Consider the following 16981-nt stretch of genomic DNA (forward strand, 5'->3'; position numbering starts at 1 on the left):
GTGATTATAGAGTCAACTATTAGTCATCTTTGCACAGATGTGATAGAAATATGAACATTTATTTTGCCTCATGATTTCAGAGGGTTCCGTTCTCGGTTGTTTGGGCAGAACATCACAGCAGTAAAAACTTGTGACTCAAGGGAGCATATGGCCAAAAAGCAGAGGAAAGGGATAGAGGCACGGGCCACACTGAAACATAGTCCAAGGACGTGCGTCTACAGACCTACGTCTTCTGAGGCTATGCCCCCTGTTTATCACACTGCAGTAAAGCTATCTTAGTAATTCAATACTGCAAACAATGCATAAGTCAGAGCCCTCGTGATCTACGTGCGTCTGGAAATAACGCACACTGACACACCCAGAGCGTACTTTATTCCTCTCGTAGGCATTTCTTTAATCCGGTGAGGATTGTGGCAGAGCCTCTGGCCTATTCTACCCCCCAAAAGTCACTTTACCTTTTCCTGTAAGAGATGCGTTCTGCACTTGTGTTTCCAGCAAGGGACCCGCAGGCATGGGCAGACCAAACTAAAATTAAAGATAGGTGGATAATCCTCAAATGGCTGACCAAGTTAGGATTCTTAGAACAACAGCAAAATAAATGAAATACCTTTTAAAAGATGGGAAAGACTGTGTAAGGAGAAAGAGGAATAATAATATGTGTGCTTTGAAAACTCTTCCTAAGTGCTTTTGATACAACCTCTGATGGCTGATTAAAAAGCAATACGGTATATACAGCATAAAACCTCAACATGGTAAGAATCTTGCTGTATAATTCAGACCACAATAAAGCAGAGAAGGCACAGGAAGACTGTGTTTGCCGTCCAGTGCTGCCTCGAGCTCATAGAAGACCGCTGTCCTACCACTTCTCTGTTGCTGTGTTAAACATTGACCCACAATAACCCAGTGCAGGTGGATATTTAACTTACATGTCCATGTTACTGAGGGAAAGCAACACAGAAACCTGGAAGCAAGAACCTAAATGGAGACCACGGAAGGATGCTTTTGACTGGCTTGCTCTCCATACCTTGCTCAACCTGCTTTCTTTCTTACATAACCCAGGATCAACCACCCAAGGGTGTCACTGCCCACAGTGGCCTTGAACCTCCCACATAAATCTTTAATCAAGAAAATGCCCTACTTACTCTGGGCCAGGGTGAGGGAGCAATTCTTCCATAGTGATTTCTTCTTCCTGAGTAACACTAGTTTCTAGGCATCAGGGACAAAGCTGACCAGCACAGCCGTATTATAGCTTGCAGCATTCTACAATTACACCTTCTTCCCAGTGAGAAATCACTCCACACTCTTAGAAATTAATAAAGGAGAAAGCTCTTTAATTATACCAGGTGACTGGTTTTTTAAGGCAGGGTTTCTCTGTGGCGTTGGAGGCTGGCCTGGAACTAGCGCTTGTAGACCAGGCTGGTCTCGAACTCACAGACGTCGCCTACCTCTGCCTCCCGAGTTCTGGCATTAAAGGTGTGTGCCATCACTGCCCGGCTAGAATTATTCTTAACTGTACCAATGCTGTTGTTTTTCTGATAGTTCTTTCCCAGGATCCACCCTACACGCCTGGCAGAATTATGGTTTTTGTTTTGTTTTGTTTTGTTTTCTTATAAGAGCACAGGGGCATAATGGCAAATGAGGATGTAAAGATGGTTGTGACCCTGCACTATTCCCATGAGCTGCCCACTAGAGGCATATTCTTTGATATGGGGATGGGCTTATTGGCCTGTTGTAAGTCAAGTTTGTCTCCTTCTGCTATGGAGATGGAGCCTAACTGGAGGTCAAACTCGGAGAAACAGCATTAGCGGAAGGCTTTTCTCAGCAACCCTAAAATAAACTTAAATAATGGCACTGAATTCTCTCCCCAGCAGTTTCCAACAAGCCTGGTCAGAGCACAGCTTACCTCCCAGGAAGATCAGAGTCAGCCCTCCTTTGATTAAATTCTACTTGGTGGAACTTAATAATTCCTAAGCAAGTTTAGCAGTGAGTCCTTTATAGCATCTATTTTGTTACTCCCAAGTTTCTGATGCATCAGCCAAAACCATCTTCACTCAAAGATGTTGTCCAGGTGAAAACAGTGTGAGCCAGGGAGAGGTGAAGCCGCTGAACTGGACCACTCCACGGGTAGAAAGAAGGTTTATTGAGGGTCAAACTGCCAAGGCTGTCTCTCTGGGAGGAGGTGAGGGGGACAGAGAGAAGCAAGATGGTGGGAAAAGCAAGTGACAGTCAGAAGGGTGGTTTTGAGCTGATACAGGCTATTCAGATTAGCTGGGAATTACATGTCCTTGCATTAATAGTTGACCTCTGGGAACAGATTAAGGAAGGTCCTGATAGAGAGATCCCCATGGGATGCTGAAGTTAAACTTCTATTTACTTCTCTTTACTTCTATCAACAGTCTTCCTGTTTACCAGGTCAGGGACCTTCTGTTTAGGGCATGTTTACCAGGTCAGGGACCTTCTGTTTAGGGCATGGTCACCAGCACTGCCACGGATGGGGTGGAGGGGTGGGGGCCAAACAATTTGGTCACAAGCACCTGCCATTTTGACCTAACAAACAGAGCTACATGGTATTTCAGAAACAATGTGACATTATAAATTCCAAAAGGAAAATTCTATTCTAAATATAAAGTTCTTAGGAATATTACCTCAGCTGACCCAAAGAAGTTTTATACAGGATTCAAGAACCTAACCTCCAATTAGATATAGGAAATACTTGTAAATGAATAAAACTGGTGTCAAAGTTAAGTTCTTAAAGTTTCTTTTAGAGGATTCTGATTTTTCTCTCTTTGTTGTGCCTTTACAGAAATGGAGCATCGATCGGTTAAAAAGGCAGGCATTGAGGCTCAGGAAATCAAAGGTTGGTCAGCTCTTTTAACTGTGAAACCAAAGCTGTTTTGTTGGATCATTTTTGGTTCTTGATTGCAGCTTAAAAATTATCAGGCTAGAAACAACACGTAATGTGGTAATTATCCATGACTTCTGCTTTGTGCTGAGCCCTTAAACTTCTCTTTACGATAAAGGGAGTAGTCAGAGGGTCCTCCAATCACTGATTCCCAGTAACAGACTATGGATACAAGTCTAAGAAATCTCTGACTAGTGAGCCGGAGACATGCAGAGAGGAAAATCTTTAGCTAGTCATATTGGGAAGTTTTGTTTATCTTAAGCAAGAAAAATGATTTTTCTTGTGGTATGCTGGACAAGCCCGCATGAGCTCTCATTTAAACAAACGAAAAGCCTTCGTGAGTCAGTGCTGTCATGATGAGGCACGTGAGCTCGTCTGCCAGCTCCTGTCATAGTCCCTCTCAGCCTATAAGACTGGCTGAGGGCTTTTTTGCAAATGGCAATGTAGTGAGTCTAAGAGAAACAAAAGTAGGCAATGAGTGAGTCTAAGAGAAACAAAAGTATCCCTGGCCTCAGGAAAGTTACTGCCCAGTTAAAAGCATAAAAAAAGAAGGCACACATCCAGATGTCTGCAGGCACAGGTAACTGAATCACTGACATACAGTATCAGAACTTTATCTACAGGTAAGCAGCTGCTATTCCCATTCAAAATCTCTGTCCACTTACTTTTTCCTCTCTGAGAACCTATTTGGATGGGCCCCTTTCTGCACTGGGTAGGTTTTTGCCTGGTGTGTGTGTGTTGTTAAGGACCCCCCATGCTTAAGAAACAAAGTGGTGCCATTCCTCAGATTTGACCTGGCATGAAGAGCTTCAGATATAAGTCTAGGCATCTGTTTTCCTGTCTCATGGCAGCAGGTTGGAAAGACATGCAAAGCCAGATACGAAAGGCAGTCTGTGTAGGTGGAAAGGAAAGATAGTAGGCTCAGCATGGGAAGGGCTGAGATGACATTGTAGTGCGAGTAAACCCCAATTGTTGGGCATTTGTAGAGATCTTACCCAGGTGACCATACTGCGTGGTGTTCATATTACTCAAATATGCAAGTTTTAAATCATTGCTGTTTTACATGGTATTATTGATGTTATGTTTATCCCCAAATAAGGATGATATAAAAGATGTTGTTAATAACAGCTATCATAAATGGACAATACAAAAGTTACCAAATTTAATCATGTCAACCATGTGGTGTCTACTTTACATATTAGTAAATGAGGATAGATAGTAAGTAGCAAGGAGAAAGCAAGTGTTACAGTCAGGTTTTAAATATTTTTGTTTGATGTCAAATTCCTTGTTCTTAACCATTGCTGCACTACTGAGGACAGATCAATCCAGTCAGTACATCAATCCACTCACTGTAAATCCTTCTAAGAAATGCAGGCTAGGAATGGTTTGCAGTTTGTGTTAAAATCTCTTGAATTGTGAGAATTATTTCAATGTATTTCCATTTAAGTATGCCTTTCCAAAACGATCTTGAGTAAAATGTGGAAAGCAGCCCAACTACCCTGACCTCTGCTGACCTCACCTTAGCTGCGTGGTGGACCAAACCTAACAAGTCCATTTAGATAGACGACCTCCCAGTCTTGTGGGGGAACCCAGCAATGGAAATAGTAAATTTTATTGAAATGTCTACAGGACTGTCCAATCTTAATAGTCAGGAATATCCCAACTCAAATGGAGAGACTTTGGTCCTTGAACTCAAATAATTCTCATTCTTCTGTAAGATTATATTCTTATTACAAAAGAAACAAAGATAATGCTGGATCCCTAGATCTCTTATCCCTTATCAAAATCAGAAGCCACCCTTTGTAACAGAGGCCAAAGCCATCTCATACTTGACAATGTAGGAGTTGTCTGGTAATTTTTACAACTCTAAATGGAAGTTTCTTTGGTGACACTTATCTCTACATGAGTGGTATAACAACTGAGAGTATAACAAGGTCTCAGAAACAATGTTTTAAGGAAGTTCCAGAAATAGGACAATTGCATATGACCAAAATGCTTAGGGAAAGGACTTACGGTTTCAAATAGAGTTATTAGGAATAAAATAAGTCAAAACATAGCTCTCACACTGTCCCCTGCCCCAGGTAAAGACGACGATGGTGATCAGTCTCCAAAAGTAGAAAGAAGAAAAAAGAAAGAGGCTCCCAAGTGCAGGGAGCCTCTTAGACCTTACTGAGAGGAGTGTTTATAGGGGGCTGATGGGGCATGTGGAGGGGAGAATATAAATGAGAAAGCAGCTCATTGATGATAGCTTTCACGTTTTCCTAAGTTACATGCTAATGTGCTTTCTAAAATCCTCACTTCACTTCTGTCTGTTAATAGCTAGGTAACAATTTCTGTGTTACTGCTGTATTATGAATGGAGCTCCTTTCCAGCTTATTATCCTAATTGCTTTTGTTAAAGAAGACACCTGAGGGAAGGCAGAAGTGTTTGGTTCAGAGGCCTGAGGGCTAGAGTTTGGATCCCCCATAGTTCATGTAAAAGGAGAGCAATCATGGCAACCTCTTGCAGTCCCTTCACTGGGGAAGATGAATCAGGGATCCTGAGGGTGAATGCTCTAGCTGGACTCTCTGGAGTTGGGAAACTTTGCATGCAGGGACATGGTCTATCTGAGTAAATAAAATGGAGAACAATGTAGAAAAACACCTGATACAGACTTCAGGTACACACACACACACACACACACACACACACACACACACACACACAGTGCATTAACACATAAGCAAACACACATACACACAGATGCATACACGGCATTATTAGAGACTAACAGAATCACCCTCACACTCATAGAAAATAGAAGAGACACAGCAATGAACTTTCAAGTAGATGAGACACAGCAATAAACTTGCTAAAATATATGTCACTTTAGACATTCTCGGCTTCCACAGTTCTGGTATTTTGGATGTAATCTACTAAAAAGACGCTATTTTAAAAAAAAAAAGAGGGTCGTTTTTAAATGTTTTATTGCCAAGCAAAATAAATAATAAATAAAATAACAGATGCACATACTATGTGAGTACATATGTGACTACCATCACAGAGATGCTTGTGCTATGTGACTGCCCTCACAGAGTTGCACACACTGTGTGAGTACCATCACAGAGAAGCACAGATAACTGCCCTTTAAAGAAGCATGGCTTTGAAGGACAGAAGGAAAAATACTTCTCATCCATCACTATGGCTTTATCTTTATATCTAGAGATGCTTTGACAGCTTCTGATTTTATAAGACATTTTTGTTCCAGGCAGGCTGTATACGCATCTTATATGATACAGGAGTGTCATATTCTGTTCCCTTTTATCTCCAGAAACTCAGGCATTGGCTAATTTTAGAGTCTTTATACTTCTCCATGACTGTTCTCTGGGGATGCTCCAAAATATGGGATTGTTTAATAAAGAAATTTCAGATAAAGAGTGAGATGATGTAATTTGGATTATTTATTTGATAAGTAAGTCATAAGTGGCATGTTAGACTTTTCATTCTGCTTATGTAGTCCCATCAGAAGAGCAGTAATACTACTTTTCATTCTAAGACCAGGACATTTTTAAATGACCCTCTTTTTAACAAAGCACCTTTAAAGTCTTAAACACATTTCACTTTATTCCAAATGATAGAATGCTCAAGTACTTTCAGCGGATTGTATCCAAAATACTAGAACTGTGCAAGCCGAGAACATCTAAAGTGTATGTATGTATCTTAGCAAGTTCATTACCGTGTCAGTCTGCTCTCTGTGAATGTTTAACTGATCCCTTTAGTCTGTAACTAATGTCATCCCTGCTTATCTCCTTCTAATGTGGCTCAATCCTGCCTCTGCCTCATCAGCATGACAAATGTAAATTGGCATAAGGATTGTAGCAAAAACAGGAAGTAACCAATAGGAAATGCTGGGTAATATTCTGATAGTGTATACTGCTTTCAAATAGAAGCAGGCCTTCCTCCTAAAGGAAACACATTCTTGAACACCAAAGATACAAACTTGTTTTGTTATTTAATCCCATGGTTCCATTTGGGGGAGGTTTCTTTTTGTTCTGTTTAAATATGTAACAAGTTACGATAAAGAATAATTGTGTATATATTTTCCCTAGTAACCAAGATGATAGAACCATGGTCAGGTCTGTGAACGAATCCTTTTCCCTCCCTGCTCTTCAAATTCCAGGAGCCAGACAAGTGAACATGAGAGAAAGGGTAGTCTCTGCTTTTGTAAAGGATAGGGAAGAAAAGGAAGACTTTGAGGTTTTAGATGAAGGGTAACAATAGCCCTTGCCCCCAGACTTTATTGTGGATTAAAGCAGAGTAAGGCCCTGCCTAATTCAAGTGCTCAGTGAGAGTAACTGAGATTGGGAAAGAAGATAGCTCAGGACATTGAAACGAAGAGCATCCATCCTCCATGTGTGTGTATCATAAATTGTATATGAAATGTCCTAAGGAATTTCGGAAACATACGTCCAGCAAGCTGTTAAATTATCTACATGTACAAAGTATTAACCAAATTTCCCCGTTGTGTTAGACCCTCTAGCCTTGCCAGTTTGTCAAGGTCTGAGGTTCTCTATACTGTGCAGTCTATACTGTACTGTAGGGGAGAAGATGCTCCAAGAAATTGATACTCTGGAAGCCATGTGAGTCTTTTATCAAACAGGACAGTAACAGTTCTCTCAATTAAAATTCTTACCTGTTGCACGTTAGGGTTTCTATACACAGATACCCACAAGCTTCTTGGGGATGCCTCAAGAAGTTGCATGTCAATAGTTATTAAAACCCCTGTCGTAGCTTCTACAACTGCTATGAATCTGTTTCTCTATGGTGCTTAATCCCCGATCAGCCTGATACCTACCCAGCTCCTATCAGAAAGTGGCTCAGTAAGTTGATGGTATTTTCATCACCAACAAAATGATATATACTGCACTTATGTGTACATACCTTGCTAAGAACAATATAAAAGACCACAAAGATATAATTGCCTTTTCTCTTTGTCAGTCTAGAGTTAATGTCTATAGCTGTACAGAGAGTACTAAATCCTCCTAGAACATGAAAGCAAATGGCAGAATAAAGGTCTGATGGACCAGATACTTATTAAATACCTTCTTTGTGACCCACACTGAAACCCAGCACTTTTGTGGAGGAAACAGTTTCACAGCTTTACAAACAAGAGCCTGTTAGGTGGAAGTAAATTAAGTAACTTGTCCAAAGTTTTTCTGCTAGTATACCTGAGATCAAGTAAGATTGATGCCCATATATGCACCAGCTCCTCTCCTCCACACAAAGCAGTGTGTGATCCTAACCTTGGAAAAATACAAAATGATATATATCTTAAGGAGTTGCTAGCTAAAGAGGGAATTAAAGTTAGATGAAAGAACACCAGTTGGAAGGCAAAGTCTGTATAGCAGCCACCATAGCTGCTGTTGACTTTGTGTTGTAGATGCTGACATTGAAACATGAGCCCATGTACGCTGGTCTCAACAAGTTCTTGGTGAACCATTGTTGATTTTTGACTGGGTAGGGGTGGGTGAGAGGGTTTGAAATCTTTGAATCAGTTGCATACTGTGAACTCTTCTTTCCCTGAAGAAACCGAGGCAGTTGTTGAATCCAAAATGGAGAACAAACCCACCTCCTCAGAATTGCAGAAGATGCAAGAGAAACAGAAACTGATCAAAGAGCCAGGTTCGGGAGTGCCCGTGGTTCTCATTACAACCCTTCTGGTTATTCCTGTGGTTGTCCTGCTGGCCATTGTCATGTTTATTCGGTGGAAAAAATCAAGGGCCTTTGGAGGCAAGTAAAATGAGCCCCTTGAGTTTGGACCCTGCCTTTGAAAGCATGTCTGGCCTAATTATCATTAGGAATTTTGTCATGATTGTCTGTTTGGTTTGGTTTGACTTAGTTTGGTTAACATGCTATCTACCTTTTTATGATATTTTTGTCTGTGTCTCAAAAGATAATTATAAATAATATTGAATAGAAATACATCTGGAGCCTCTGAAATTTAGGTAGTTTACTATGACTTTACTCATTGCCTTTAAACAGTCAGTTTAAGCCCAAATAATATTACCATAGAAAGCTGTGAGGTTGTAGATCTACTATAAATTATTTTGCAGGTCATGGAGAAAGACATACCTGCCATTAGGAATGGACCAGAACTCACAGTACTTGGGTCAGGGACCTTGAGGTTGTTTTCTTCCCCCATCAGATTGGCTCTAGCTTCCAAATGCATGACATTGGGCAAGTTACTTAATCTCTTTAAACCAGTTTCTTCATGGATAAAATAAGAATAAAATAAAAGGCTGTATAAAAATGAAATAGAGCAACGGACAGTAAGCATTTACCAAATTATCTGTCACCTACTTTGTATTCAATATTATTAGCAAATGGAAAGAGTAGTCTTGCTAATAGAGAAATAAAAAAAAAAAAAAGATGCCCATCTCAAGCCTCTACTTTACCCAGAATCTTCCTGTCCTAGCAAACTACTTGGTTTTTGAATAGTTATAAATTTGACCATTAGGTTTCCTAACCGAATAAGGCAGGATCCAGTGCCGTAAGTCAGTATTTTTAAAAATAATTGTCATAGTATGAGACCTTTCAGTATATTAAAACAAATAATTGATGCCATCCGTATGTCCTACTTTTAAGTAGCAGCCTCCAGGTCCTAAGGTAACGTCTATAGTTGTATCTGGGAAGGAATCTGTGGAGCAGTGTAGGAGGCAACATTTGGTCCAGAAACAAAGTCTAGTCTCATATGACATCAGGCAGCCCAGGCAGGGATTCTCACACCCAGGGTAAAAGCCTTGACACAGGAAAAAGGATGCCGAAACAAAATTTGGAAGACTCAAAAAATTATGAAAGTGATGTTCCTTAGATTTTCTTTAACTTTTTATTTACCTCATGTAAGTCTTTGAAAAAAAAAAAAGATGTAGTTAGCACTCCCACCCCAAAAAAAGACTGTTATCAATCTGGAATTGTCATAAATATAAAGAAAAACAACCATGCAATTAGACAAAGCTTTAAGAGAACGAACGTGTTACATGTGGTATTTACTGGATGGGCCTAGCACAAACAGCAGCTCTTGATACTAGTTGTTCAATGAGACAATTGTTAGAAATAAAAGGATTTGGTGCAACACAAAAATATGATATATAAAACAATAACAGAAGACGGTATTGCAGTGAAAACGACCAAGAGTATGAGGAATATGTAGGGCCTTGGGCATATAGCAGGACTCTTGGCTATTCAACCAGGAGAGGAAGTTACTAAAGAGCCAAGAAAGCCTGCTTTCCTGTTTGCTATTAGGGACATGTGGCAACGAAGTGTAGCATAAGGCTATGTGGGAAGGGAGCAACACTGGTCCCTCATGTGTTAGTTAAGAAAACTGTTGAAAAGGTAGATTAGCGTGCCACCTATTTTCAAGGATTTCTTTTCCTCAATGGATTTTTATCAACAACAGCAAAAAAGCCCCCCTAAAGAATTTGCATTGATTGTGTATACCATGGTGGTGTGTGCTGATGGTCCACCCAGACACCCAGCTGGGTGTGGGGCACACAAGACTGGCCGAGGAATGAGCCACATCTTTATGGCATTGAGTCTACTCTTGGCTTCCTGGCAGTTCTTTCTCTATCTTGTTTTCTACCTGTCCGCTGCCATCTGCCTTTTAGCTCTTGTCAGGAACCCTGATGCTTCTCTGAGTATAGCCCATGAAGGGGTGATGAGACCAAGAGAAAGCCTGCAGGAAGAGACAGAGCAGGGGACAGCTGGAGTCCCATGGGAGCACTGCTTCCCCATGAAAAGATAAATCGACCCATCTTAGAGATGGGGGCCCCAGAGGAAGGACTGAGGTCTCCTTGAGTGCGTAGAAATTATTCAGGGTTTTATTTCACTTGCCTTCACTTAGACTTCCCCTGAAGGGGTTACATAGATCCCATCAGGACTGTATGCTGCTATTCACAGAAGAAAAGCTTAACACAAATAGCCCTGAGGTTTTTTAACAGAAGCTTCCAATTTTGTTTTACAATACTTAGCTGACTTAATTCTATCCCAATAAAAATACTAAAGAGAGAGAGAGAACACTGAGCCTTGCTCAGCACATTTTTGCCATTTCATATAACATCCCCTCTTATACAATCGCAGAGTCCAGAGATGGATACTGATCTCTCATTTCTTGGGGGTGGGGGTGGGGGAGAGACTCTGAGGCTCGAGAAATTAGTTTGTCAAAATTACAGTCTATAAAAGACACAGACCAGAGACCGCCCCTTATATACAGCTCAATTGCCACAATTTCAACCCTGTTAATACTCCTTAATAATGTCCAGCCTTTTCTAAAATTGCATGTAGCTAACCTTTTAGTCATTTGTGAATCCCTGATTTGATGCTCAAAGTTGAGCCCTTGAAGAGAGGAAGAGTGATTGGGACACATTTAAAATGTGCCATATTCTTGTTTGTCTTTTGTTTTTGGTTTTGTTTTTCCATTTTGTTTAAAGCAGATTCTGAACCCAAAGGCGAGTCAAGTTCTGGAAGAGTACTCGGAAGACTCAGAGGTATGCCTGTGGCCTGTCAGAATCTCATGTTTGCTTTGAAGGCAGCAAGCTCATGTCTTGTAAAGAAGGAGGCACTATTTTGTATTTTGACTCTGAAAACGGAACACCTAGTGGGCAGTGTAGCATCCCCCAGCGCCAAGGGAAAGTGAAGACCTTGAAGCATGGGCCTTGCAGCACTTTTCCCAGCTTCCTTTCCTTTTGCCAGTTTGCCATTCTGTCTTATCTCATGCCTTTTTCCCTGCCTTCCTTCTGTTTGCATTTGTCTTCAGTAAACTTCCTGTCACCGATACTGGCATATCAGTGCTTGTCTTAGGGAAGATGGCCTTTTCATAAAGTCAATGAATTGAAGAACCGCTCAGGAGTTGCCAATTCAGGAGAGCCGAGAGAAACAGAATGCGAAAAATGGATCTGAAACATGCCTGCAGAAACACATATTCCGGGGGAGCTCAGAATCTTATCATTGACTTTGATAGAGTCTGTTGAGTAGTATCCATCTGGTTCTATAAGATAAATGTCTTTGAATATCACTCTTAAAAAAAAAAAAAAAAATCTACCCTCTCTGGTTCCCAACTTCTGTCCTTGTTTGAAATGTTTGAAAATTTACAAGGAGACTGACTTGTTTGTGCAGATTTTAAGTTTACAATGCCATTTGATTTTTTTTTTCCAGGAAAAGGAAGTGGAGGCTTAAATCTGGGAAATTTCTTTGCCAGCCGTAAAGGCTACAGCAGAAAAGGGTTTGACCGCCTCAGCACAGAGGGGAGTGACCAGGAGAAAGAGGAAGATGACGGCAGCGAATCAGAAGAGGAGTACTCCGCCCCACTGCCCACACCTGCACCTTCCTCCTGAACTCAGGCTCTCTTGCAGGTTGAGTGAGGGTTACCAAGAATGCCCAGGCTCCTTTCCCTTCAGTGCACGTGAAGGTCTGTGCATTTGATTGTAAACTGTACTAGTCTAGGTGGGACTGTACACACCTTACTTACTTCATTTGGTTCTGTTGGCTTCGGTTCCTAGGTGAGGGGTTTCCTGACAGTTCACTACAGTGCCATTGTCTTTATATCAACTTAGAGTAGAGAAAGGGCCCTCCTCTTCCATCCCAGCACTCCTACCCAGGATGGAAGGCTTGCTCATTTACATTTGGAGACCTTTTTTTTTTTTTTTTTTTTTTTTTTTTGTGGATGTAAATAGCCCCACTCTCTGCTTGAACACAGTATTTTCCCAACCCACACCCATTGCCAGTGTCTTTCTTTGGTGCCTTTCCTATTCAGCATTGTCAGCCTGTGGCAGTTGCGCTACACGACGAAAAGCTGCTAAATCTCCTTCTATTTTTTTAAGATCACTGACATTATATTGCAATGAGAGGAATTTTAAAAAGTCTCTATTTAAATTCTTTTTTTAAATTTCTCCTCAGTTGGTGTGTTTCCGGGATGTCTTATTTTTAGATGGTTACACTGTTAGAACACTATTTTTCGGACTCTGAATGTAATTTGTGTAATAAAGTGTTTTCGGAGCATTAGCAGTCAGAGTGTATTTTGTGATTTTTTTTTTGCATACTTAGACTATTTCATACACATCTTTTAATAATTACACAAATCAAAAAGTAGAATAAGTTCATTCTATTCAACCGAAAGAAATGCCTTATATAAAATGTAGAAGATAACCGTATGTGAGCAAGCTATATTAAAACTACGCCATGAGTATTCATCCATGAACAAAACCAGGTTCTCTTTGAAAACTCATAAAACGTTTCCTATATAGGTATATCAAATAGTAAAAATAGCTAACTTTGGGAGGGAGCCAAACACAAATGGATCCGTCAGCATAGTTTCACTATTACTGCATTCCTTTAAAGAATTTCTTGACCCCAGGGCCAATACAGGGGAAGTTCTCCCGCTGACCACAGATTGCTTTTTGAAAACATTTTTTTTTAATGATGCACCAGTGTAACTTAGTAAAAACCTGATAGCTTTCTAATTTAAATGATTTGACTCTAGAAACCTCTCATCAAAATGTCCACTTGCATTTCAGATGTCTTAGTAGTCGAACTAACTACTAAGGAAAGTCACTTGCTCAAAAATGTTATTGTTTCAAATCTTATTGTTTTTTCCTCATGATTAGATCTGACTGGAAGCGTTTGTCACTTCATACGCTGAGCTCACCCTCAAGTAAAAGCATCATGTTTTTTATTTCTGGGTTTTATCTTCTCGAATGAAGAAATCCATTCTCTCTCTTCCCAGTCCTTTATGTCCTTCTCACCAAATTGTTTCTGGTGAGAATGACATAAATGCAAGAACAGAATTTGCATGTTTGTGAGTGTGCTAAACTCTTATCTGATAACTTTCTATTGCAACAGCAGAATTAGTCCAGTACTCAAGATGCGTGTGACATAGACTGGCTTGGGTGCAATCCAAGCTTCCTTACATCTAGGGAGTTACACCAAAGCTGTCTTTTATGGCACAAAATTTGATACTTGGATCCATTTGCTATACTTTTAAAATATATATACCTGAACATATCTGAGCAGTTTTTCAATGGATTAATTGATAAAATGGATCAAAATAATAAAATACAAGGGGGCAAGAAAAAGGAAGTATGCGTTTCAAAATGGAATAATTGATGCAAAACTGTGAAACCTGATCGTGGAAAACAACAAATTTGGCTCCAGACTTTCTAGCAGCTCATTAAATACTACTTGATTACCTGCATAATTCATGAGTTTGTTAAACTTTCAGTATTCTTAATATTAAGATTAGAACAATTGCCTTCCAGGAGTCTTCTGAGAGATAGCACCTTGGAGGGTGATTTGAACTCTTCAGCAGTAGACAGAGAGTAGAAAAGTACATTTTGCAGATCTGTTTTTGTGTGGGTCTCTTAACATGAACACATGGCATTAGAAAAAGGGAATTTCAGAAAACATTTTTCTCAGACATTTTAACAAGTACTCGACTTCTATGGCTCAGATAAAGATGGAAACTGGAAACAAATGACCTACATTGACTTCAGGCAGTCTTTCCACTGGTTATTGTTCTTAGCTGAACTTTATTTACTGAGTCAATTAGATTGCTCTGCCCAAGACACACCCTAAAGGAATGGATTCCAGCCCTCAGTTCACAGAGGAATTTAAGGGCTTTGTTCCTCTTTCAGACACCCTTATTTACTGCAGTTTGGCCTTTAATGAACTACAGCTGGGGGGCGATGTTCTTAAATTTTCTGTAGATGAGTCTAATGTAAAACCAGAGTAGAAAGTCACTGCCCTTGAGAATGGCCATTTCTCTCCACCAGTTACATACAGATGGCTATATTTTCTCTAATTTATAATTTACAACAATTTGAAAGCAAAGAGATTTTGAAGTATTTTTTTAATTTTTTTCTTTGATAATTTCAGACATGTATATAATACATTCTGGTCACATGCTCTCGAATCCTTAATTACCCAGTGTGTTCTGTTGGATATTAAAATGGTATGATTGACTAACTGGGAAAGCATAGGTAAACAGCTGTATTTTTTGTTTATATTGTAATCAAATTGGTCAGAGAATATTATTTGGAGAGGTGAAATTAATGGCTTTGTCATACACTGAATTGGGCCTAAAGTATTATACACATAAAAATTTTTTGTTCTTAGCTTCCTTCCTTCTTTCCCATGCATCCGTAAACTTCAACCCCAAATTTTCTATGAATCAAATATTTTGGACAGTAACAATAAGAGCCACAGACTTTGCATTAGTGCTTACTCTTGATGTATCCTATAGCCACACTTAAACCTTGAGAGGGCTAAGAAGAGGAATACTCATTTCAAGAGAATGGCCCTGGACCCATTCCTACAGCTTTTGATTCACTGCATGGATTGTGAGCCAAAGAGCTGCATTACTAAGAAACCCCTTGGGTCATTTGGAGTCACCTGTTCCGTGGCCCATCTCCAAGAAATGCATTCTGCAGAGAGTAGCTGAGCTCAACATACTCTCAGACTAAGTCACATTTCCAAATATATGGTGCAACAAAGTGATACTTTTACTGGGAAGCTACCCACTGCAGTACCTCACACTCAAGCCTTACTACACACACACACACACACACACACACACACACACACACACACACACACACACACACACACCCCTCATCTGCAAGTTTTTTCTTCAATTCTAAACTTTACGGTAACTTTGTTTAGCCTTTAACACTGAGTATCCCACCAGGGAAAACAGCTTCAGTGCATGCAAGAGCACTGGAGTTTGCCTCAGATCCTCCTTTTAAAAGATAATCTAACAAAGAAGTAGAAAGAGAATATAGGACTGATGGGAAAAATGGAATATGGGAGATTAAGTTGGGAGTGTAGGGTACATAACAGAATATAGGAAGGGACAACTAGCACTAAAGGCCTTTTGAAAACAGACAATAAACTATGGAAATTACCACAGTAGAAGTCTCCAAAATGTATGTGTGTGTGTGTGTGTGTGTGTGTGTGTGTAGTTTAAACAGAGTTACCCCATAATCAGGAGCAATACCCCAAATAGATACCATACACTATCAAATAAAACCCCCAGTACTAGGAATAGGTGATGATCTTTTTGAGTTGAGTTGTTTTCCAATGGAGTCTTATAGAGGTCCATTCCGCCAAAAATAACAGGCTATTGTCAATGGTAATGTGGTAATGTCGGTTGTTATCCTCCAGAGTTTGTGGCAAGACCAGATTGTTGAAGACAATACACACTTGAAACATAGAACATTAAAAAAAAAAATCTAGCTGGTGCTCAACGGAAAGCTTCATCTGAAGTGACTACTGTTCATAGGGCTAGGGGGCTCACCCAGTGTGACGTTTGCCAGCCACATTAACAACCTGCCTGTGATGGGTGCAGTAGTGGTACGGATGTTATGGTAGTACCCAGCTACTTTGGGGTGTGGGAGGTAAGTCCTGTTCCAAAACGGAACTCTTATATGATATGAGATTGGGACTGATGGGGTATCATGAAAAATGGGGATGGGAAATCCCATATGCAGCTCTGATCCCCTGCAGTCTGAGAGTTGGGATTCCCAGTGAAGTTGTGTTGACTTTCTTATCAGGAGGTTCCTAGTTCCTGAGTTCTTGCAGGTGTTATCACTTTGTCAACCTTCCTTTGAAGGTCATTAACCCCTCCTTATAAACTCAGAGAACAGTGAAAATGATGGCACATGTGTGTCCCTTATTGTGCCCTGGAGGTCCCAGGATGTGGGTATCTGAGGAGCAGAATAAGGAGCTCCGTGGCCTATGAATATCCTGGTAGAGTTTCTGAGGACAGTTCGTTTATTGAAATGGTGGGCCTAGCTTATATAGCTCAGGTCAGTGGGAGGGCAGTGAGGAAAGAGGTCAAGGGAAGAAAGGGGGTGCTCCCCAAACATACCAATCAGATTAGCAGACTGCCGGTCGTATGATTTCTGAGAAGCCAGTTCTCTATAGAGGAACAGAAGCTTGACTGATTTTATCATGGTGTGGTCTTTGTCTCTATGGAGTTGAGTAGGCTCAAGCCTGACTTGGGTAGGGAGTGGCCCCACTCCTGCTATGCTCTCTGAGAGACAGGTGTCT

General features: G+C 40.4%; 1 protein-coding gene across 14 annotated transcripts in view; it reads left to right on the forward strand.

Moving 5' to 3' along the window:
- The window catches only part of Pam (peptidylglycine alpha-amidating monooxygenase), a 265814-nt gene extending 252874 nt beyond the window's left edge, over positions 1-12940 (forward strand). For 3 of the 14 annotated variants that reach the window (XM_035441157.1, XM_035441158.1, XM_027397703.2), the window contains 4 exons: positions 2804-2857; positions 8468-8671; positions 11371-11424; positions 12092-12270. In XM_035441157.1, coding sequence (XP_035297048.1) covers positions 2804-2857; positions 8468-8671; positions 11371-11424; positions 12092-12270 — 491 coding nt within the window. Of the gene's footprint in view, positions 1-2803; positions 2858-8467; positions 8672-11370; positions 11425-12091 lie in introns of all 14 variants that reach the window. The other 11 variants (XM_027397706.2, XM_027397700.2, XM_027397701.2 and 8 more) reach the window with 7 other exon arrangements.
- Positions 12941-16981: the final 4041 nt, after the last annotated feature.

The sequence above is a fragment of the Cricetulus griseus genome, chromosome 2 (assembly GCF_003668045.3).
Source record: "Cricetulus griseus strain 17A/GY chromosome 2, alternate assembly CriGri-PICRH-1.0, whole genome shotgun sequence".
Lineage (NCBI taxonomy): Eukaryota > Metazoa > Chordata > Mammalia > Rodentia > Cricetidae > Cricetulus > Cricetulus griseus.